The 25308-nt window shown below is 36.1% G+C and overlaps 1 protein-coding gene across 17 annotated transcripts in view; it reads left to right on the top strand.

Annotated features, from left to right (window-relative positions):
• The window catches only part of LOC143672566 (lysine-specific demethylase 6A-like), a 403500-nt gene that overhangs the window by 203884 nt on the left and 174308 nt on the right, over nt 1–25308 (top strand). For 16 of the 17 annotated variants that reach the window (XM_077147154.1, XM_077147158.1, XM_077147155.1 and 13 more), the window contains one exon: nt 15531–15589. In XM_077147154.1, the coding sequence (XP_077003269.1) occupies nt 15531–15589 (59 nt within the window). Of the gene's footprint in view, nt 1–15530; nt 15590–21382; nt 22961–25308 lie in introns of those variants that run through there. The other variant, XM_077147171.1, reaches the window with a different exon arrangement.

Genomic DNA, 25308 nt, shown 5'->3' with positions numbered 1-25308 from the left:
ACAAGCTGAACTGACTGTTTTCATACACATTATTTTTACCTATGTGTTTATACAGAGCTTCTGAACAGGAAGAAGAACTTCCCCCCAATAGCGTCTCATTGGTATAAGTGTGCACTACTTCCAAAGCCAAGAGATAGAGCTGCCTCAGTTTTTGTTTCATATATTTTGGGACTCTTCTGTTAAGTATAGATATTTCTATAATTGTTATTTCTTCCTGCTTGATTTTATTCTGTATCCTCAGTATATAATGTTCTTATTTGTCTCTTTTGTAGAGTTACGCCTATTCTGTGTAGTTCTTGTGTGGTTTACCTTTGTCAGGTCTATTCCTTTTTTTTTGGCTTTCCTAAAGGGAATTTATTAATTTAGAAGTTTATAGTTCTAAACTCATAAAAATATCCAAATTAAAGCATCCAGAAAAAGATACCTTGAATCAAGAAAGTGTTCAGTTAGTTCTAACCATGTTATATTAGTAAGAATGCTATAGCTGAAAGAGAACAAATGCTCAGCTGGTTGTGCAGAAGAAAAGAATTTACTTGTGAGCTTGCAGAATGGGTGCTCAACCGAAAAAATGATGGCTGGTATGCTGAGCAACCAAAAACTGTAGTATGTATTCCCTAAGTCTAGTGCACAGGTCCCTCCCTGTTTCTCCACTGATTAAATACCTCTGACGTTACAGCTTATCCGAATAGTCTGAGTAATTCAGATTTCCCACCAAAGATTCCTCCTTTTGATTATGCTTTACATTTCAGCGACCCTGGCTGTTACTTATTTAAGGTTTTTTTTTTATACCTGTGTAAGGATTTGGTGCCAATTCTAGGCTTGTTGCAGAGGTTCTCTACTTTCTCTCTCTGCATGGCAGGTTTGAGCCACCTTGCTGCCCTTTATTTGGTGAGTTCTGTTTCATTTCTATCATCCTGTACCATCTTGTGTGAAAGGTCAAGTTAATTTCATTTTTACCTGCTGTGTCTTTGTATATTGACTATACTGTAGATATTCACAAGGGTACATATTGTATTTTTAGTCTCCCACCAGGCTCTTCGTTTTTATGGGAGTGTTTAATGTATTTGCATTTCACATCTTTAGGGATATGGTTGTTTATACTATTGGTGTTCAGTGTTTGTTTTTTGTATTTTTATATGATTTTTATTTAGCAATAATTACCTTGGAGTTACTGCTCTTTTTGTGAGGGTTCTGTTGATTTACTATAGTGTGTCATTTTGAATTGTTCTCTTTTCCTTTTCTCTGTATATTTGAGCTGTTTTCTTGTGTTGATCTCTGTGATTATAATTAACATTTTAAACTAATAATTGCCTAGTTTTAATAATACCAATTTAATTTCGGTGCTGTAGAGTATTGTGCCCCAAGTGCCTTCATCCATTTTCTTTGCATATTATTTTCTCATATCTTTATATATGTGTGCCAATTGACTTAAATTTTAATTGTTGTATACTTTTTGTCTTTTAAATATATAAGGATAACAAGAAATTACAAACTGAAACTACAGTAATACAGTACTTACACTTACCTATATAGTAACCTTTGTCATTTTCTTTATTTCTTAAGACTTAAGTTATTCTCTCCTGCTCCCTTTTTCAGCCTTAAGTACTCCTTTTAGCATATGTTTTAGGGTAGGTCTGATAATGAACCTCCTTTAGCTTTTGTTGATATGTAAATGTAGTAACATTGACTTCATTTTGAAAGATAATTTTGCTGGGTATTGATTTTTGGATAAGAAGTTTTTTGTTTTTTCTTTAACAGTGGTTAATATGTTATCATTTTTTTGACCTCCATGTTTTTTTTATAAAATCAGTTTTTATTCTTGAGTATCCCATTTATTTTACAGGTCATTATGCTCTTTCTTCTTTTAACATTATATACTTGTCTTTGGCTTTTGACAAGTTGACTATGTTTCTTGCTGTGACTCTTCTTGTCCTGTTTAGAATTTGAGAAGCTTCCTGGATATGTAAATTCATGTCTTACATCAGATTTGGGAGTTTTCAGCCATTATTTCTTCAAATATTTTTGTGCCTTTTTTCGCTCTCTCTCATCCTCTGGTACTTCTCTAATGCATTTGTAGCTGTGCTTGATGAGTCTGACATTTTTTTTTATTCTTTCTATCTTTGCTCCTCACAGTGTATAATTCACTTCTCCTGTTTTAAAGTTTTCCAGTTCTTTTCTCTGCCTGTGTAATAAGCTTTAAATCCTATTGGGGATTGGATCTTGTCTCCCAGGGTAGGCATGTTGAAGTACCAAAACATGGTCCTGCCGGTTTATATACTTTTGTACCTAGAATGTTTGAATCTATTATTTGTTAAGGTACACTGAAACCTAATCCAGTAAGCCTGGAGTCCTTATAAGTAAAGAAAATTGGGCACAGAAAAAGCTACAAGAAATAGCCAGAAGCTGAAAGTTAACAGAATATGGAAGAAAAAGAAGACACTGCCATGCTACCATGTACATTGCCATTTAATGAAAACCTGAGGCTGAAGAATTGCTGGGAGATAACCCTAGAATGCCACAGTCTTTAGGGGAATAAGCATCTTTTTGCTGTTGCCTCACTTTGGACTTTTCTATAGCCTTAAAAGTGTGTGCCAAAAAATTTGTTTTATTTAATCCATCCCATTGTATGGTTTTTATTTGAGCAGCCAGGAAACTGAAACAAATCCTTTCACTGAATTTTCATTTGTTGTACTTTCCATAGCTAGAATTTCTGTTTGACTCCTTTTTTTCAGTTGTTGTTTTATTATTTTTTAAATTTTTTGCGTGGGTATGCTCTGGGAACTGTGTCTCTGGCGTGGCAGGCAAGAATTCTGCCACTAAACCACCATTGCCTGTCTGTTTTCCTCTTTTTTATATTTGTTTTTAAAACATCTGCTTCCTTTTTCAGACAAACTGTTCTTTATTTAAAGAACAAAGAACTGTCTTTGTTTAAGATAATTGGTTTAACTTCTTTGAATACTGTTTCAAAGGTATGTGCATCCTCATGAATGATTGTTACAGTTTTCTTATTTTCTTTTGAATGGACTGAGTTTCCTGAATCTAAATGTTTTATAATTTTTGTTAAGAATTGGACTTTTTTTGTATTATTTTGTTGTGACTTTGGGATTCTTATTCTGAGATGGTTGTTGAGTGCTCTTTTTTGCTTCTTTTAGTCTGAAAGCTGTCTTTTCTAAATTGTCTTCAATCTGAAATGGAAAAAGGGAGAAAAATGGATACTGTCTTCTTAAGATTCCTCTAGACAAGTATTAGTCTTTGGCATTTGTGCTGGTTTGAAAGGAAGTATGCCCCCTAGAAAAGCCATGTTTTAATCAAAATCCCAATTTGTAAAATGATAGAAAAATCCCTATTCAATACTGTATGTTTGAAACTGTAATCAGATCATTTCCCTGGATGATGTTATTTAGTCGAGTGGTTGTTAAGCTGCATTAGGTGATGATATGTCTCCACCCATTTGGGTGAGTCTTGATTGGTTTATTGGAGTCCTATAAAACAGGAAACATTTTGGAGAACGAGAGATTCAGAGAGAGCAGAGAAGAATGACATGGCCATGAGAAGCAGAGAGCCCACAACCCAGTGACGTTTGGAGATGAAGAAGGAAAATGCCTCCCAGGGAGCTTCATGAAGCAGGAAGCTAGGAGAGAAAGTAGCAGGTGATGCCTTGCTCACCATGTGCCCTTCCAGCCAAAAGAGAAACTGTGACTGTTTTCGCCATGTGCCTTTCCAAATGAGAGAGAAATATCATTGAATATCATTGGCCTTCTTGAACCGAGGTATCTTTCCCTGGATGGCTTTGATTGGATATATCTATAGACTTGCTTTAACTGGGACATTTTCTCGACCTTAGAACTGTAAACTAGCAACTTATTAAATTCCCATTTAAAAAAGCCATTCATTTCTGGCTAATTGCATTCCAGCAGCTAGCAAACTAGAACAGCATCTGACAGTGAGATTATAATGTGGTTTGGTGTTGATCTTTTTCAGTTTCTCCAATTTGGAGTTCATTGATCTTCTTGGATACTCATGTCTTATGTAAACTTTGGGAATTTTAGTCATTAAACTCTCAGTCATTATATGTGCCATTGTTTTTTCTGCCCCTTTCTGTCTCCCCTCTGTTTATTGGACTCTTACAATGTGTTATGTTGTTCTGCCTGATAATGACCCACAGATCCCTTAGACTCTAGTACTCTTGTTTATGTTTGTTTTTTTTTTTTTCCTCATCAGTCCTGATCATTTTGATTGTGCTTTCTTCACCTTTGCAGTTCTTTTTTTTTTTCCCTTCAGTGTTTAAAACCTGATGGTTGACACCTGTGGTGAAAATTCTTTAGTTATTGTAATTTTCACCTACAGAGATTCAGTTTGGTGCCTTTAAAAAATACTATCTGCTACTTTAGTGAAATTCTGTTTGTTTGTCTATTTCTCCTTTAGGTGTTTTTTTGTTTGTTTGTTTTTTGTTTTTTGCCCTTTAGCTCACTGAGCGTATTTAGGATAGTTGACTTAAAAGGTTTTGAGTAGTATTTCCAGCTTCTGGGCTTCTAAAAAACAGTTCCTGTTTTTTAATCTTGTTCCATTGAGTGGGTCATTTTTTTCTTGATTATTTGTATGTTTTAAGATTTTTGTTGAAATCTGGATGTTTAAATATTAAAATTCTGGAAATCAGGTTCTCTTATTTATCCAAGGTTTACTGTACATTTTATTCTTTTACCTGTTGATTGTTGAAAGCTGTAGTATGCTATTTGGTGATTTTTCCAAATTATTTTTTAAAGATCCTGTTGCATGTCATGTGTGACTACTGAAGTCTTTGTTCCCTTAGTTTTCATTCACCTACTATTCTGAGAGATTCCTTGAGGGGTTAAGAAAACATAAAAATTAAAAAAATCTCCTAGTCTGGGCTGATACTGCTTTGTAATGGGGCTCTTCTCTTTTACTCTATAAAAGATGCTGTAATATTCCTCAGTTTCTCAAATAAATTTGCTGCATTCTTTTCTCAGATGTACTTGGTTCTCAATTATATGTTTCAGGGTAATCTTTTTCCATATGCTCTGTGGTTTGAGCATTCCCTTACAGTGTGTTAGTGCCAATGCCTGCTTTTTCTCTACCCTGAGCTACAGGCTAGGTGAAACAGATGGACAATTTGGGCCAGTCTTTCTTTGATACTGGCTGAAACATACATATCTTTATATTGGATTGCGAATAAAGTTTGCACTGTTCCCTTTGGAGCCAGGGACTAGAGGTCCACACTGGAAATTGAACTGCTATCTTATAGATTGCGCTGAGCCTCTGAGCTGATGCAAAGTTAATAAAAGTGCCCCAAAATTTATCTGTATATTTTTGTTGCTTTTTTCATAATTCATAATTTGCATTTTTGCTGAAATTTTCGTAGTTTTTTCTAGAGGTCTGGGAACTTTGTTTCTGACGATTTCTCTGGTTTGAAACATTATACTCTGCCAATGTGCTGATACCCTGAAATGGTCGCTGTCTTTTTTGAGAAAAGTAATATTTACATGGCAAAATCTTTAAATGGTACGAAAAAGAAAGTAGTGAAAAGTCATCTATCCATTCTTCGTGTCTTTTTCTTTTGGAGTTAACCATTCTTATCAGGTTCTTGTGATGAGAATACAAGATTATTTAATGCACAAACGTATTACATATATCTCATTCTCATACTTTCCAAATTATTCTACCTCATTTTTCTTTGTAATATATCTCTGGATTTCATTGTTATATTACATAAAGTTTTTTTCAATCTTTGTTAAAGGCAATTTTATGTTTTTTGATTCATTTTTCATCTGATTGCTTTACACAATTGACATATGATAATATAGGAATAGCTTCATATACTCCTCATACAGTTTTTCTCTAATGTGGTCATCTATATAGTACCTTACAGTCTATCACAACCAGGAATTTGACCTTGATAATGAACCATCAACTTTTTTATCCATATATATTTAAACATACATGTGTTTGAATTTACTTATAATCAGTTTCACCATATGTGCAGATTTTGACTACTATTAGTAAAAATACAAAACAAAATTATATCAAGGATTTCTTGTGTACCCATTATCAACTTTAATGTTTGCCCAATCTCTGACCTGTAGAAACCATTAATCTCCTTCACTCCATATAAATAATTTTTCCACTTCTAACCATAATTTATATAAATGGAAGTATACATTTATGTATTTGAATTGGCTTTTCTCATGCAGCATAATGCCTGTGAATTCCATCCAAGTTCTTCTATGTATTATTAACCACTCTTTAACCATTCACGTAGTTGAGCCATCTTTTTATTGTTTTGAAGTTTTTATGATGGCGGGAATGAAAAAATCTCCTTTGAAACAGTGTCGTGATATTTGTTTCTTGAATGTTAGTTTTCAGTTTAGGGGAAAGTTGTGTGTGTTAAATGCCAAAAGCATGATTGCTGGTGTGTTTAGTTTTGTATAAAACTGCTACAAGCTTTTCTAGAACTGTGAACTCCACATGACCACTAGCAATATAAATGACCTGATTTCTTAGATCTTGGCCAGCTTTTGCTATTAACCAAATCTTTTATTTTTTAGCTACTTTCATGATGTAATAATATCTCATGATTTAAATTTGCATTTTTCCTAATAGCTAATGAGGTTGAGCATCTTTTTGTATGCTTATTTATAATTGATATTTCCTCTCAGTGTAATGTCCATTTTTGGGGGCGGGGTGGGGAGGACAGGGCGTGTTTTATTGTTGAGTTTTAAGAATTCTGTTTATAAACTTGCACAACAGTTTGCAAATGCTTTGCTTTTATGCTTCTGCATGTCCTTTCATTCTTTTAACCAAGTGTCTTTTGTAGAACAAAAGCATTTAATTTTGATAAGCTCTAGTTTATCAGTAGTTTCTTTAATAAATGTTGCTTTTGGCTTTGGTAGCTTAAAAAATTTTTTTTTATTAAAAAAAATTACACAAAAGAAACACAAACATTCTTAATACATAATCATTCCGTTCTACATATATAATCAGTTCACAATATCATCACATTAGATGCATATTCATCATCATAATTGTTATCTTCTTGTCAATTCAGAAAATGAAATTAAAAGACAACAGAAAAATAAAATGAAAACAGAAGAAAAAAATTTTACAAACCATACCCTTACCCCTCCCTTTCATTGATCACTAACATTTCAAACTAAATTTATTTTAACATTTGTTCCCCCTATTATTTATTTTTATTCCATATGTTCTACTCCTTTGTTGACAAGGTAGATAAAAGGAGCATCAGAAACAAGGTTTTCACAATCACACAGTCACATTGTGAAAGCTGTATCATTATTCAGTCATCCTAAAGAAACATGGAGACTGGAACACAGCTCTACATTTTCAGGCAGTTCACTCCAGCCTCTCCATTACATCTTGAATAACAAGGTGATATCAACTTAATGTGTAAGAATAACCTCTAGGATAACGTCTCGACTCTGTTTGGAATCTCTCAGCCATTGACACTTTGTCTCAGTTCACTCTTCCCCCTTTTGGTTGAGAAGACTTTCCCAATCCCTTGATGCTGAGTCTCAGCTCATTCTAAGATTTCTGATTCGTGTTGCCAGGAAGGTCCACACCCCTGTGAGTCATGTCCCATGTAGACAGGGAAGGGTGATGATTTTGCTTGTTGTATTGATTGGAGAGAGAGGCCACATCTGAGCAGCAAAAGAGGGTCTCTTTGGGGTGACTCTTAGGCCTAATTTTAAGTAGACTTGACCTATCCTTTCTGGGGTTGAGTTTCATATGAACAAACCCCAACACTGGGGGCTCAGCCTGTAGCTTTGTTTGCCCACACTGCTTGTGAGAATATTAAAAATTCACCTTGGGGAAGTTGAATTTCTCCCCATTCTCACCATTCCACGAAGGGGGTTTTGCAAATATTTTTCCATTCACTGATCAAATCACTCTGGGATTTGTTGGGGCATCACTCTGTACAAACCAACAAAATCTCATGTCCTACCCAATGTTGTTCAACCAAGCTATCTACATAAGTTATATTAGGAAATGCAGTAGTCAAAATATAAATTTTGTACCCGATAAACGTTTTTTACTTTAATCTCACACATAAGTTGAAATTTTAAAATATTAATTTTCCATCTATTTTCAGCACCCTGCAGTAATGCCATTCCTTTGTTCTTCCTCATGCAAAAACATTTTTTAAATTTGTACATTTAGTCACTATTGTTATACACTCTAGGTATTCCTAGATTATACCATCTCAATCTTTATCGTCTTTCTTTCTGATTTCATTTGTGCCCCCAGCCCTCCTCCCTCTATCAAACTCACATGAAGCTTCATTCAGTGTTTTAACATAATTGTATTACACTTAGGTAGTATTGTGCTGTCCATTTCTGAGTTTTTATATTCAGTCCTGTCACACAATTTGTATCCCTTCAGCTCCATTTACCCAATATCTTACCCTGTTACCATCTCCTGATGATCTCTGTTACCCACAAAACATTCCAAGTTTTTTCACTAATGTCAGTTCATTTCAGTGAGACTGTACAGTGTTTGTCCTTTTGTTTTTGGCTAATCTCACGCAGCATGATGTCCTTAAGGTCCATCCATGTTGTTACATGCTTCATAACTTTCTTCTGTCTTACAGCTACATACTATTCCATTGTATGTATGTACCACAGTTTTAGTCACCCATCTGTTGATGGACATTTTGGCTGGTTCCGTCTCTTGGTAATTGTAAATAATGCTGCTATAAACATTGGTGTGCAAATGTCCATTTGTGTCCTTGCCCTCATGTCCTTTGAGTAGAGACAGCTTATAGATGTGTCCTGTTTTTTAATCCATTCTGCCAGTCTGTGTCTTTTGATTGAGGAGTTTAATCCATTAACATTTAGTGTTATTACTGCATGGGTAGTACTTTCTTTTGCCATTTTGCCTTTTGGATTTTATATGTTATATCTAATTTTCCTTCTTTTTACCTTTACCCATAGTCTTCCTTTCTACTGTCTTCTCCACACCTCTCTCTTCTGTCATTTCCTATCTGTCTCTAGTGCTCCCTTTAGTATTTCTTGCAGAGCTGATCTCTTGGTCACAAATTCTCTCAGTGATTTTTTTGTCTGAAAATGTTTTAATTTTCCCCTCATTTTTGAAGGACAATTTTGCTGGATATAGGATTCTTGGTTGGCAATCTTTCTCTTTTAATAAATTAAATATATCATCCCACTGTCTTCTCACCTCCGTGGTTTCTGCTGAGAAATCTATGCATGGTCTTATTGGGCTTCCCTTGAACGTGATGGATTTCTTTTCTCTTGCTGCTTTCAAGATTCTCTCTTTCTCTTTGATCGCTGACATTCTGATTAGTAAATGTTTTGGAGTATGTCTATTTGGATCTCTCCTCTTTAGATATGCTGCACTTCCTGGATCTGTAATTTTTTTAAAGCTTTCGTAAGAGTTGGGAAATTTTCAGTGATAATTTCCTCTATTAGTTTTTCTCCTCCTTTTCCCTTCTGTTCTCCTTCTGGGACGCCCACAACACATATATTCATGCGCTTTATATTGTCCTTCAATTCCCTGAGTCCCTATTCATATTTTTCCATTTTTTCCCTATAATTTCTTTTTCTTGTCAGATTTCAGATGTTCCGTCCTCGAGTTCACTAATCCTATCTTCTGCCTCTCGAAATCTACCATTGTAGGTTTCCATTGTTTTTTTCATCTCTTCTACTGTGCCTTTCATTCCCATAAGTTCTGTGATTTGTTTTTTCAGACTTTTGATTTCTTCTTTTTGTTCATTCCTTGCTTTCTTTATATCCTCCCTCAATTCATTGATTTGGTTTTTGATGAAGTTTCCCATGTGTTTTCATATATTCTGAATTGTTTCAGGTCCTGTATCTCATTTGAATTGTTGGTTTATTCTTTTGACTGGGCCATATCTTCAATTTTCCTATTGTGATTTGTTATTTTTTGCTGGTGTCTAGACATTTAATTACCTTATAGTTTATTCTGGAGATTGCTTTCACTTCTTTTACCTAGGATTTTCTTACTGGATGAATTTGTTGTCTGTCTATTCTTTGACATTCAGTTCAGGTTTTTCTGGACTTCTAGCTTTGATTTTATTTAACAGTGGAGAATTTTTCAGTTCTTGTTTTCTTGTGTCTTGCCCTACTTGTATGGTGCCTTTTCCCCCCACCCTTAGGAGGGTCTACTGAGGTATTGTAGACCCCAATCGGAGTTTCCCAGATCAAACTGGCTTCCTATCAGGAGGAAAGAGTCAACTGCAACAGTTTTCCCTGAGGATGAAACCCAGCAGTTGGAAAGACTTCCCTGTGAAGTCTCTGGGCTCTGTTTTTCTTATTCTGCCCAGTATGTGGCACTTGTCTGCCTGCAGGTCCCACCAGCATAAGCGATGTGACAGCTTTAACTTTGGCAGACTCTCCCTGCTGGGAGTGTGGTGGAGACAGAGGAGAGGTTGTAGGCTGGTTTTAATGGCTTCAAATGACCAAGCCCTGGTATCTAAATCCCTTGAGGGAGGGATTCCACCAGATTTGGGCTTCACCGCTCCCCTGGGGCAAGCACAGGCTCCAGACAAGCCCTCAGACAAGCTTGTTTCTGCCTATGCCTGGGGCAGTTGCAGCCTGAGCAGTCCTACGCTGAATCCAAAGGCATTCAAGCCTTTTTAGAAACACAGCCACAAAAACCTCTATTTCTTCTTCTTTTTTTCTTTTTCCATCAGCCCTGTCCCCTTGGCGCCAGGGCAAGAATGAGTGATCTGCGTTGACCAGGGTCATCTTAGCTGGAGGCCTACTTTTAGTAGTCAGAATTGGTTAATTAATTCTGCGATTCATGTTTGATTCTGCTCATCCCCTGCTGCTGGTGAAGTTCTTTCCCTTTCCCCTCTCGAAAGCAACCTGTGGAGGAGGGGTGCCGGCTGCCGTGGCTTGGGGAACTCATGGTTCTGGTTGGACTCGCAGCTGGTCCAGCTGGTCCAGACTGACATACACTGTGTGTCCAGTCACTGAGGTGGCCCCAGGAGCTGTTCTGTACTGTTTCTGGTTATTTAGTAGTTGTTCTGGAGGATGGACTAACGCGCACCTTGCTAAGCTGCCATCTTGATTCTTGTCTCTGGCTTTGGTAGCTTTAACCTCTTTTTAAAATGATTGTGTTGAGATATTGGGCAAATTCTAAGTGGGTGTGCTTGTTCAGGTGCCTACTGGGTTTTGCTCACACTTAACAAGTATGAAACATTGACTTAGCACTACTTGTTTATATGTGAGTACAGAAGAAGTTCAGCGTCTTTGTTCTTCTGACCTTTCTGCTGAAAATGTATATGCTGACTCACTTTGTCTTTGTGAGTACAATTTAGGAATATAAAGGCGTCGCTTGCAAAAGGGAAAGCTGTGCCATTTGTGTTACCCTCATCTTGTCTCAGCGATAGTTGGAGGCTCAGTTGTTGACTGGGCCTTGGTAAATGGGTCATTGGGTTTGGTTGCAAGTGGATAGTAGGTTGGGTTGCAAAATGTAGACTTCCTGTGAACCATCTGAAAATTAAAGTTAGCTGTCCATTGTGACTTTTCTACAGTACCCAGGTGGAGTAATAACTGCATTTGCTACTTGTACTGGGTAGAGATATAATATCAGCTTCCTAATCATGTTAGCTAGGCAGGATAATTAGGAGCACAAACTCATTCTCCTTAGCAGCCGATAAATGATCAGTCCTGAGCTTAGTTTTGCTGATTTTATGTGGGCAGAAGAATCTGTGTGTCACCATTACTTTTACCTGTGGAATGTGGAAGATCAGTTCCCAGTTTGTTGAAGAATTGTATTAACAAGTTTTGGACTTGGCCCATTACTTCTGTGTGGCAGGGCAGGGTAAAGAGGGCCTGTTTGAAGCTGCAGTGCATTTAGGTAGGTGGGGACAGAGTGAAATTATTTTTGTTTTTCTTTTAGTTTTTGACTAGACTAGTATGGGCAATTCAGTGCTATTATCCCATACCTTTCCCAGTCCTTTGGTTTTAGGTAGCAAACTTTTCTTTTGTTGATTCTAGCCTAACGCCTTCTCCAGAACCCTGTTTGAGATAAATGGGAAGTAATAAGGAAACCCAGAGAACTTAAAATGTCATTATTCAAGATACAGGTTTGTAGACAGTTCTGTTTCTTGACTTAAGCTATGAATTTTCAGGTGGCCCTGAATAGTGCCAGTCCTATTATTAATTATTCTTAATTACTTAGGAAAGTTCTTCTTACATTCTGTGCTTTTGGATTGGTGGAAATCTATTACGAATTACCATCTATGGATTTTGATTCCATAGACATTGTTCTTTGCAGTTTTTTTTTTAATGTTTCTTTCCTTGGTTTTGTTGGTTTCCCCATATCTGTTCAATTCTTAATACTTTAGGGGACCCAGTGCAAATCTCTGAATTTCTCTGTTTAGCAGCTGTCTGTTTTGAAGTACTCTATCTATCATCTCTAGCTGCAATTGTCTCCTTCTTAATTTCTCAGCCTTGCTTCACTACAGCTACAGCGGTTTGGGGATCTCACCTCATTTACTCCTCACTGTGTTGTGCTGGAAACTCTCTTAAGACAGTAAGTTGGGGAGAAATCAAATCTTACCTCACTTGCTTCCAACTTTCTGGAATCACTTTTCTTCATTGACTGATAAGCAGTTTCTTGAAAACCTATGACTCATGTTTTAAATCTTTTTTTTTTTAAGATCCTTAGCCTTAAATCAAGAAGAAAGTCTTTTTTCATGTCTTCATTTACTGAGCTATCACTTCATTAAGTCCTAAATTCTCCCTTCTAGAAGTTGGGTGGATTTAGATGACGTTTTTTATTGTATCTATTTCCCTGTTAACTTTCTATTCATGCCTAATGATAACTGGTTATCTCTTCATCATGGTGATGGGTTTTTTTTATTCTTAAATTTGTGTGTGTAAAATAAATTATCATTAATTGGTTTTAAGAAAAAAATTGAGCAAATTATATCACCTCTGATTACGGATATAAGAAAATGTGTTCATTGTATTTAATTGATAAGTTTGGGAGATGGAATAGAGAACAGGTAGAAAGCTTGCTAGGAATATGACATTCTGATTAGGGAAGGCCTATATAAATTACATTAGAATGAAATGCATTGATGTAATTTTCATTTATTTGTCAACATTAAGATTTTTTGTTTAAAATGCTTTTGTGCTATCGTCTTTTTGTCTTATGAATTAATAGCCTACATTGATCTCTGGGTGGAATAATTAGGGCATTTTTTAAAAAATTTTTTTATTAACGGAAAGAAAAAAAAAAAGAAATTAACACAACATTTAGAAATCATACCGTTCTACATATGCACTCAGTAATTCTTAACATCATCACATAGATGCATGATCATCGTTTCTTAGTATATTTGCATCGGTTTAGAGGAACTAGTAACACAACAGAAAAAGATATAAAATGTTAATATAAAGAAAAGAAATAAAAGTAGTAATAATAGTAAAAAACAACAACAACAAACAAACAAACAAGCAAACAAAAACAAAAAAAACCCTATAGCTCAGATGCAGCTTCATTCAGTGGTTTAACATGATTACTTTACAATTAGGTATTATTGTGCTGTCCATTTTTGAGTTTTTGTATCTAGTCCTGTTGCACAGTCTGTATCCCTTCAGCTTCAATTACCCATTGTCTTACCCTGTTTCTAACTCCTGCTGAACTCTGTTACCAATGACATATTTCAAGTTCATTCTCGAATGTCCGTTCACATCAGTGGGACCATACAGTATTTGTCCTTTAGTTTTTGGCTGGATTCACTCAGCATAATATTCTCTAGGTCCATCCATGTTATTACATGGTTCATAAGTTTATCTTGTCTTAAAGCTGCATAATATTCCATCGTATGTATATACCACAGTTTGTTTAGCCACTCTTCTGTTGATGGAGATTTTGGCTGTTTCCATCTCTTTGCAATTGTAAATAACGCTGCTATAAACATTGGTGTGCAAATGTCCGTTTGTGTCTTTGCCCTTAAGTCCTTTGAGTAGATTCCCAGCAATGGTATTGCTGGGTCGTATGGCAGTTCTATATTCAGCTTTTTGAGGAACTGCCAAACTGCCTTCCACAGTGGTTGCACCCTTTGACATTCCCACCAACAGTGGATAAGTATGCCTCTTTCTCCGCATCCTCTCCAGCACTTGTCATTTTCTGTTTTGTTGATAATGGCCATTCTGGTGGGTGTGAGATGATATCTCATTGTGGTTTTGATTTGCATTTCTCTAATGGCCAGGGACATTGAGCATCTCTTCATGTGCCTCTTGGCCATCCGTATTTCTTCTTCTTCTGGTAGGTGTCTGTTCAAGTCTTTTTCCCATTTTGTAATTGGGTTGGCTGTCTTTTTTGTTGTTGAGTTGAACAATCTCTTTATAAATTCTGGATACTAGACCTTTATCTGATATGTCGTTTCCAAATTAGGGCATTTTTAATTCAAAATTTAAAAATAAGTTTATGTAGAAAGATTTGTCCCTATCCTATTATTGTATTCAATTTTTGGACTTTTTAGCTTTTGAATTCTGAAGTATAGAGTAATTGGTATGCCCTTTTTCTCAAGGTCATGTCTGCCTCTATTTCTCTGCTTAACTCCTTTCTCTGATGTCAGGATATCTCTGAGTACTATTCCATACCTGCTTAGAGACCTTATTAAGATGGAGTGCCTAAAATAACTAGCTCAATAATGCACCCATTTATAGACATTCTTCCTTTCTTTGCCCAATCACCTACTTCTACAACTTTTTTATGAATTTGCTTCTCAGATTACCCAAACCAAGCTATTAGGATAAGAAGCATTTTAATTCCACATTAAAATTGTAGAAGACTTAGAATATAGAACATTAAGAATGAATAAATGTGTAAACTGGATGAACTTTTTAAAAAAATAGGAAAGATTTACTTAATTGTTTTCTTAATTAGTATAATAGAACATAGTAAGAACTACATGAAAAATTGCCTTTGATGAAAAAAAATAAATGAACAGCTCATTTTTGGAATGTGGATATATTTTGGTATTTTTCCGTTTTGGGCTGCAAAATAAAATCAGTAAATATTTAAACATCTATAATTTAATGGCTGAGTGTTTTGGGTATAATTGGTTTTTATTAATACTAAATTGTTGTGGGGGGTGATACTCTGCATTTCTTTTGAATTCTGAATTCTTTTATGGCAATATTTGTACATAAAATTGAATCTAATTTGAGAAGTAGAGAGAACCAGAGAATGAGTGTGGGGAGAACAAGGTATCTGAAGTTTCGTATCTCAGTATATGTATTTTAGATTTGCCACAAAGAGTTCTTTTAGTAAAGTTTTGATTTCTTATTAAAACAAAACCAAAGAAATTTCTCAAAGTTGCATGACTTTTATGTTTCTTGCTGACTCTTGACTATTCATTTTTTTGTAAAAGCATATTATAATATATGTTAGAATTTCAAGAATTTAAAACACTGTTGTTTATTGGATTTTTTATTGATACCATATATAAAAGACAAAAATACCCATTGAAAGTTCTTTAACCTTTTTTACAGAATGCTACCTTTTTATATGGTCTCGGTCTGGTCTACTTTTACTACAATGCATTTCAGTGGTAAGTTGATACAAAATTATATAAGACTAATACTGGCTTTTTCCAATTAAATTGTGTTTGTGTGTGTATGTATGGGTGTGTTTTGAAATGAACGTATAGTAAATATAATGTCAGTAAACATACATTTCTCAGTAATAACACTTACCTTTCCAGTCGTCAAATACTGTTTGATCTCCATTTTTCCTCAACTCATCAAAACAGTTAACGCTTTCTTGTGGCTAGTAATCAGATAACAATACCTCCTTCAGTGTTGAGAATTAATTGTGATACTAATATGTATGGTTTTGTCAGCTATGAAGTACAGATAACAGTTATTTTAGTCTTTTGTTTTTGCTTGAGTAGTGTGAGAGTCCAGAGGAAGTTGACCAAGGTTTGGAACCATGTCGTGTAGCCAACTCTTGAGTTTATTATGGAGTTCTTAAATATAAATCAACAGTGATTTGATTTTGTTTCCCTAAAAGCTAATATGTATCTTGGATAGCTTTTACTACAGTGTTTTTTTAATCTTCCTTGTTTGTTTTTTAGCTAACTCATTACTGTTCCTGTCTAGAAACACTGAATTGTTTGTGAAATATCTAGATGCGTGTAATCATTTTTTTCTCATGAATTATACATTGCTTTAGAGAGATCTTAAAAAGTACCTGCCCCCTTTTATAGGGAACTATATTTAAAATTGAGAGATGATAGGACTATGTAAAAATGTCCATAAACTTCTTGAAGATAGATCATTTTCATAAACTTCACAATTTGGAATTTTTGAACTTGAAGAGATGTGATAAGGATTAGATCATTTAGCCTAATCCTTTATTATTGTTGATGGGTATGATGACTTGGAGCTATAAATGATAGAAAAACATGGTCTTAAACATAATCCATTCCTTGAGTGTGAACCCTTACCAAAAGGTTTTTTTTCGTGAGATTGCTTCAGTTTTAAGTGTAACCCTTCTGGGTAAAGATGAATCTTCATTCTTTTTCTGGAGGCCTGAGAAAGAGAGAAAGCCACACAGATCAGGCAGAAGCAGAAAGGTTGATGAAATCTAGAAGAGATAGGAAATACCAGGAGTGGCTACCCTCTGCATTGCCATGAGATTGTCTACAACCAGCCCCAGAACGCTGTCTTTGAGAGAAAAGATTGCCTTGATGACACCTTGATTTGAACTTTTCCTAGCTTCAAAATTCTCAGCCAATAATTTGGCATTGTTTTAGCCAGCCCATTGCATGGCAGTTGACTTGAAAGCCAGGAAACTTAAATAGTGAAATGGGATATAGCAAATACTTAAAAATGTGAAAATTTCCCATTGTGAAATGGATAGAGGCTTGAAGAATTGTGAGGTGCTTTATAGAAAAATCCTAGATTGCTTTCAAGAGACTGTTGGTGGAAATAGGATGCATATTTCCTTATACCTTATATCAGATGTATAAAGGTACATCTGATAAGATATTAGAAGGAATTCTTGAATGTGCTATTAGAAACTGTAGGAAAAGCAGCCCCTGTTTTAGTGTGGCAGAGAACTTGGTGAAATTGTGTTCTCATGTGGGATTGTTTAAAAGTGGTAAATTTGAATATTTAGCTGAGATTTCCAAGCTAATTATAAAAGGTGCAGCCTCAAGTCTCTTTGCAGGTTATTTTGCTGGGTTTGGGTTCCTCGGTTCTCCATGCTGTGAGAAAAAATTCAGGTTCACTGTGTGGATTGAATAAGCAGGTGGAACATTTATTAAGAACTTGAGAGGACATACAGGCAGTCTTGCAAGAAAGGAGAGGTGAGAAGTGAAGAAGCTGAGCACTGTTTAACAAGCTGCTTAAATAGATTTTTGTTCTTTTTAAATTTTCCTTAACTGCTTTAGTACTCTTCTCTTTTTACTCCTTCCTAGATGCTTGATCTTACATGGCTAACTTAGGTAGAGTCCATTGGCTCTGCACTTCTCCCTCCTTTGTTGATGCTGGATCCTAGATCACACTCTTAGGTGTGGTCCTTTGACCCTGTTTATTACTATTCTTAAACTCAGAGATCTTTCTCCTCGTAGCCTGACTGATTCCTGGAATTTGCCTGTAGTTCATCAACCAGTCACCATCCTGATTCTAATCATACCTCAGATACAGAAATACGTGAGAGGAAAGGAATAATTTGAAGGGAAATTGATGACTTGTATGTTTTAAAATCAGGATCAGAAAGGGCTTTTATCTGGGACCTCTTGGGCTTCTGGAAAATGAGTTCCTGGGGATGATAAAGGCTTCTCTGGAGAGTTTAGCGGAAAATGGATCCATAAACCATTTTAACAGAAGTGAGAATTTGAGATACAGTAATAAGGAAGGATCTGTGGAAATTTCTGTTAGTTGATGGTTGGAATCACTCTGATACAAGTTGACAAGGTTTTTGGAAATATTGTATTAGCAGAACCACTGTCAGGCTGGGCTGAAAGCTCAGAGAAGGGACAGATTGAATGTAGAATTTTCATCTCTACTTCAAGTAGCCGGCTTGGAGTACTCATTGAAAGCCTTCATTGGAGTTTCCACCTTTGGTATGTTCTATGAAATTTGAATTTACCCATTCCTGCAGTTGTGTGAACCATATCCTTCAATAAATATTTTAATATGGCATTATATATATGTATCCTACAGTAAATATTACAATATTGAAATTATATATACATATAAAATAAATAAAGGATCTATATATATATCCTTTGAGTTCTGTTTCCCTGGAAAACCCTGATTAATGCAGTTGGGAACTCGAAGTGTGCTCATTGTTATTCACTCATTTGTTTAGTATCTGCAGTGGGTTTGGTGTCTGTCTAGATTCCATAGTCTAATATTTACTTACCTGAAGACTGAAAGATGGCTATTTTTTAAACAGTATTTGTGGTTGTTTTCCTGAGGACCTGGATACCACTTTTTTTCCAGCCAGAACAAATTAATGTGAATTTGAGGGTAAGGATGTTCACATAAGTATGGTTAAAGACTAGACACGTACTTTGTCTTGGTTTATTTTCATATGTCTATGATTTATGAGTCCTGTGTTTGTTGAAGATAAGAACAGTATAGATTCAGAATATTCATTGTTTTAATATGTGTATGACCATGTTAACCTGGTAGCTATAAATGATTGTCTTTTTTTTAAAATGCAATTTAATTGATATATATTCAAATATCATGTAAGCTTCCAGAGTATACATTTAGTGGTTCACAGTATTATCATATTGTGTGTGTTTATTATTGCAATCAACTTTTAAGGTTTTTTTTTTTTTTGTCAAAAATAGGATATCTACGAAAAAGTCACACCTTTCTAAGCACACCACAAGAATTAGTTGCAGAACAGATTTCAGAGTTTAATATGGGTTACAGTTCTACAATTTTAGGTTTTTGCTAGTGGTTTCATGACCCTGGAGACTAAAAGAAATGTTGGTATAATGATTCAGCAATCATACTCATTTGTTAAACCCTACCTTCTCTGTACAAGTCCAATATCACTTTTATTTTTTCTCCCACTCTTTAGGGTTATTTGGACTATGCCTATTATAACTTTATCATGTTGAAAGAGGCTGTCGATAATATGAGATGGGTGATGGAAGTAGCTGATATTCTGGAGAGGAAAGCCCCTCTGCATTTCAGAACTTTCCTGGTCTAGGGACCTATCTGGAGTTTGTAGGTTTCTGGAAAGTAATCATAGTATATGGAGACCTTGTAGATCTCAAATACAGTCCTAGGTTTTCTTTAGAGTTGGTAGGAGTAGTTTTGGTTGAGGATTGGCAAACTATGATAGACAGTAGTGTCTAACTTAAGCTTTTGTAAGATTATCTTCCAGAGTGGCCTCTTGACTGTATTTGGACTCTCTCAGTCCCTGATACCTTATTTGTTATAGTTCTTTCCACACTTTTGGTGAGGATAGCATTGTTGATTCTATGATGCCAGGGCCAGGCTCATCCCAGGTAGTCATATCCCTCTTTCCCAGGGAGACATTCACCCTGCATGTCATGCCCCATGTAGCAGGGAGGACAGTGATTTCAGTTGCAAAGCTGGGCTTAGAGACAGAAGGATGCCACATTTGAGCAACAAATGAGGTTCTCTGGAAATAACTCTCAGGTGTACCTATAGGTATGCGTAAGCTTCACAAGGGCAAGACTCAAGATCAGAGGCTTGACTTATTGACTTGGGAACCCCTAATATTTGACATAGTATTAGAGATTTCTCCAGTGTTAAAGTTTAATAGTTTCATATTAAACTATTACTATATTTATATATATATAGTATATTTTCTATACTATTAAACTATTAAAACTTTTCACTGCTGAGTTGGCTTAGAGAGAGAGAGGCCAAAGATAGAGGTTCTCTGGGAGTGATTTTTAGGTCTAATTTTAAGTAGGCTTAGCCTACCCTTTGCAATATAAGTTTCATAGGGGCAACCCCCAAATCGAAGGTGAGGCGTGTTGATTTGGTTATCCTCACTGCTTGCAAGAATATCAGAAATTCTCCAAGTGGGGAAGTTGAATATTTCCTTCTTTTTTCCCCATTCTCCCAAGGGAACTTTACAGATACTTCTTTTAATCACTATCCAAATCACTTTGGGATTTATCGGGACATTATGCTAACCTGGAAAAATCAACAAAATCTCACTCCCTGTTCAAGATTCCATGTACTTATGGTGTTCAACTAAACTGACCATACAAGTTAAATTAGGAAATGTACTACCCAAAGTACAGATTTTGCACCAAATAAACATCTCTCCCTTTAGTCTCACCCATAAGTTGAAGTTTTAAAATGTGGCAATATTATCCTTTACCCAGTCTTCTAATATACCTTAGTTGCTGTGGTGCTATTGTTTCCTATTGAATATAGCCTATAGCATGCCATGACAGTTTCCCCCCATACCCTTAACTTATACACTGTTTGTATATTCATACCTTTGAAGTAGTTCATCAAGATTTTGTTTATATTTGTAATGTTAATTGGAGGAACAGATGGGTCTGTAGAACCTTTTTCAATCATGTTTACCTTCAATATGGCAATATTATTTATAGACCCACTAATGAACCACATTTGATCTGTTACCTTACATTTGAGTTCAACCTTATTAGCTAACCATTGACCCATCTCTAGCTTCTATCTCTTTGTCCCTGGTATTCTGCATTACAAGCCTCTAACTTTGTTTACCATGTTCATAAAAGTGAAATTATACAGTGTCTATCCTTTTGTGTATGGCTTATTTCACTCAGCTTAATGCCTTTGTGTTCATCTACCTTACTGTGTGCTTCAGGATGTCATTTTATATTACTGCTGCATAATATTCCATCCTATGTATATACCACATTTTGTTAATCCACTAGTTTAATGATTAGCAAACATATTTTTATTCATATCTTTAGCCCATTTTATAATTGGGTTATTTGTTCTTTTGTTGTTGAGTTGTATGTTTTTACAGATATCAAAACTTTATCCAGTGTGTGATTGCCAAATATTTTCTACCATTGAAGCTGGCTGCCTCTTCACTTGTTTAACAGATTATTTTGAAATACAGGAACATTTGATTTTGAGGAGTTCCCTTTTATCTATTTTTTCTTTTGTTGCTTGTGTTTTGGGTATAAAACTTAGGAAGCTGCCTCCTGTAAGTATAGTAGGTCTTGAAGATGTTTCCCTACATTTTCTTGCACTACCATGAGGACTGATGGCTGGTGTGGGAGGGATGAGCTGGTGAGCACCTGCTGGAGGTGTGGAGAGGGAGATGGGGGGAGGAGCAGGAGACCAGTATATATGTCTTTGGGTGGGGGGCAGGGCAGGGTGAGCATGTGGGGTGTGGTTGCCGGGAACTCTTGAGGGGCAGAGCTTGGCTGTGTGGAGTAGACTGATGAGTCTGTGCACTAGATTGTATGCCTTCAAGGAATAGGGTTTGACTTAACTTAGTCCTTCATCCCTGTCTGTGCACTCCTGAGGGCCCCATACCTCCATTTGGAAAGGGACACATTTGGCTCTTTGCACTAGCTGTATGGTCTTAGATTTTCTGCGTCTCAATTTCTCAGCTTTTGCAGCCAGGGCCACCCCATGTTATGTAGAACAATTACCCTCTCAGGTTACTTATGCTCTGGAATTATGTCCTGGTAGTTTTTTCCTCACTTCTCTAGCTGTTTCTTGGAGCATGAGTGAACTCATCCTATCCTAAGACAGCATCTTCCCAGAACTCTGTTTATGTCTTTGATACCTCATCTATAAGCAATGCTCTATAAGTTTTAGTTGCCAAACAACAAGATATTCGTAGGGATTGTGTAGTGTTTGAAATAGTAAATGCTTTTTTACTTCATAACTACTGTTTTCTGGAATGTCTACTCTGCAGAAATAATTTATTATATACCATGCCTTCTCAACTCTGGCTATTCTCTAATTGCTGTTTATTCTAGTTTTCTAGCTGCCAGAATGCAATATACCAGAAACAGAATGGCTTTTAAAGAGGGAAATTTAATAAGTTGCTAGTTTACAGTTCTAAGGCCAAGAAAATGTCCCAGTTACAAGTCTATAGAAATGTCTAATCAAAGGCATTCAGGGAAAGATATTTTGGTTAAAGAAGACTGATGAAGTTCAGGGTTTCTCTCTCAAGTGAGAAGGCACATGGTGAACACGGTCAGGGATCCTCTCTCATCTGGAAGGGCACATGGTGGACACAGCATCATCAGCTATTCTTCCCCTGGCTTCCTGTTTCATGAAACTCCCCAGGAGACATTTTCCTTCTTCATCTCCAAAGGTCACTGGCTATAAGGTTCTGCTTCTTGTTGCTGTGTCGTTCTGCTCTGCTCTCTGAATCTCCTCAGTCTCTAAAATGTTTCCTCTTTTATAGTATTCCAGAAACTTATGAAGACCCACCCAAATAGGTGGAGACATGTCATCATCTAATCCAGTGTAACAACCACTCTTGATTAAATCACATCTCCAAGGAAGATGATCTGATTATAGTTTCAAGCAGATAGTATTGCATAGGGGTTATTCTGACTTTACAAAATGGGACTTAGATTAAAATATGGCTTTTCTAGGGACATTTATCTTTTCAAACCAGCACACTGCTCATACGTACTTTCATAAATTTTGTCCCCTGGCTGCTCTCCCTTTTTTATTTAATAGACCTTAAGAAATAACATAGCTTTTGAACAATTGTAAATAGTATAAACATTAAGAGATAAGTAAATGGGACTAAACTTTTTATAAATAATAAATAAAAAATAACTTGTCAGTTTAATTTTTAATCAACTGATTCTTGATTATAGTGTTTGTAGATTAAAGCAGAGGAATCACTGTTTCAGGTCGAGATAATTTGATTAGAAGAAGAGGTGAAGTCTGGAGTTGTATTGTTTTCATTGAAAAAATTTTTGAAATGAGCTGCTTGAGACATAGTAAGTTGCAGTGGCAGAGCAAAATATATGTGTAGATGCGAGAAAAACAAAGTTCTTCACAGAAGTTAATTCAAAGGTGGAGAAATGCACTACCTGGATGTAATTTGGGATGGAGTTCAATAGGTTTTGATGAGCAGTCTTCAAAAGAACATGTAGATTTGATTTATAATATGAAGTTTCTTAGTCAATAGTTAGGAGTTCCTTACTTCAAGAAATATATGTATTTATTTGTTAAATTAGAACAATGGAATATTGCTAGGAAAGTCCTCAGTGACTTTATTTCAGAAGACTAAGAATGCAATTTTTTATTTTTGTGATAAAATTTACATCACATAAATGCCACCATTTTATTCATTTTAAACTTTAAAATTCAGAGGCATATCACACGTTCACGAAGTTGTATAATCATAACCAGTATCTACAGTCATCAATCTGAAAGAAAAGTAGCCTCTCTCCATTCCCTCTGCCCCTGCAGCCCCTTCCAAGTTGCTAATGCTTTTTGTGTCTTTCTGCATTTGACTCTGGAATATTTCATGCAAATGAAATTTCAGAAAATGTGGCTTTTTGTATCTGATTTCTTTCAGTGAGCAGAATGATTTCAAGATCAAGTTCCTTTCCCTCTGCCATCATTGTAGCAAAAAATATTCTTGAAGGAAAATAAAAGAGCTATTCCAATAAACAAATGAATCATAAACAAACCAACCATATTGCTGATATGGAGAAAGTTTTAGTAGTCTAGGTAAGAAGATCAGTCCAGTCACAACATTCTCTTATACCAAAACTTAATCGAAAGGATAACTGCAATTCTCTGAAGGCAGGGAGGTGAGGGGGTTGCAGAAGAAACATTTGGAGATAGCACTGATTGTTTCATGAGGTTTAAGGGAAGAAGCTCTCACCGTAACAAAATGGTACAAGGCAAAGCAGCAAATACTGCTGTAGAAGCTGCAGCAAGTTATCCAGAAGATCTAGTTGAAATAATTGATGAATGTGGCTACACTAAAAAAAAAAAAAATTTCAGTGTAGATGAAACAGTGTTTTATTGGAAGATGCCATCTAAGATTTACATAGGTAGAGGGGAGAAGTTAATCAATTCCTGCCTTCGGTGCTTTAAGGTAGGAGTAAGGCATCTGATAACTTGAAGTTGAAGCCAGTGCTCATCATTTCCATTATGAAAATTCTGTGGCCCTTATGAATTATGCTAAATTTACTCTAACTCTGCTCTAAAAATGAACAACAAAGCCTGGATGACAGCATCTCTGTTTGCAAAGTGATTTACTGAACATTTGAGTCCTCACTGTTGACACCTTTTGCTCTAAATGAAAGATTTCTTTCAAAATATTACTACTTGCAAATGTACGTCGTTACCCAAGATGCAGATGGAAATATTCAGAGATGAATGTTGCAATCTTTCAGTAACCCTGCGGAATGAGACACACAGACACGCGAGACGTACGAGATAGACAAGATGACTGCAGCCCCGGAGAGCTTCAGCTGCTTTATTTTATATCCTTTCTCACAGCTCTTTTGCTGACCAAACCTGCTTTTCAGTATAATACTCCCTACATACAAGAGATGGCTAAAAAGACCTTGGGGCTTAAGAAAAAACAAACATTCTGTTCCTCTCAGACTGTCCTCCAAGTAAGCAGATAATCTCCACAGTTTACTGTCAAGGCCACTCTGAAGCCAGTCACTACCAATAAATTCCGCATTTTTTCTATTAACCCTTGGCTCCTACAATGAGTGCTATTTTCGTGCCTGCTAATATGACATCTGTTGCTTTTGATAGGTGGTTTCTTGAAGTGGAACCTACTCCTAGTGAAGATATTGTGAACATTGTTGAAATAACATTAAAGAATTTTGGGCGACATGAGCTCCTGGAGATGACGCGGACAGGCTTCTGGCTGGGGCTCAGATCAGATAGATGTTTATATAGATGGCAGCTGCAAAAATAATGGAAGAGATGGTGCAGAAGCAAGAATTGGAGTCTACTGGGGACCTGGCCATCCTCTAAATGCACATGAGAGGGTTTCTGGACGGCAGACAAACCAAACAGCTGAACTGCAGGCAGCCCACAAAGCCATTAAGCAAGCCAGGAGCCAAAACATGAATGAACTCACCATTGGAACAGATAGCCAGTTTGTCATGAAAGGCATGACAGAATGGATTGGTAACTGGAAAGACAATGGATGGAAAACAGCTTCTGGAAGAGATGTTGTCAATAAAGCAGAATTTCAGAAGATTGATCAAGCTTCCCAAGGAATGGATATTAAATGGCAATATGTTCCTGCTCATTGTGGCTTCAGAGGCAATGAAGAAGCTGATAGACTGGCCAGAGAAGGATATAGAAA

Source organism: Tamandua tetradactyla, chromosome Y, assembly GCF_023851605.1.
Source record: "Tamandua tetradactyla isolate mTamTet1 chromosome Y, mTamTet1.pri, whole genome shotgun sequence".
Classification (NCBI taxonomy): Eukaryota; Metazoa; Chordata; class Mammalia; order Pilosa; family Myrmecophagidae; genus Tamandua; species Tamandua tetradactyla.
This window is presented reverse-complemented; position numbering and strand designations above follow the sequence as displayed.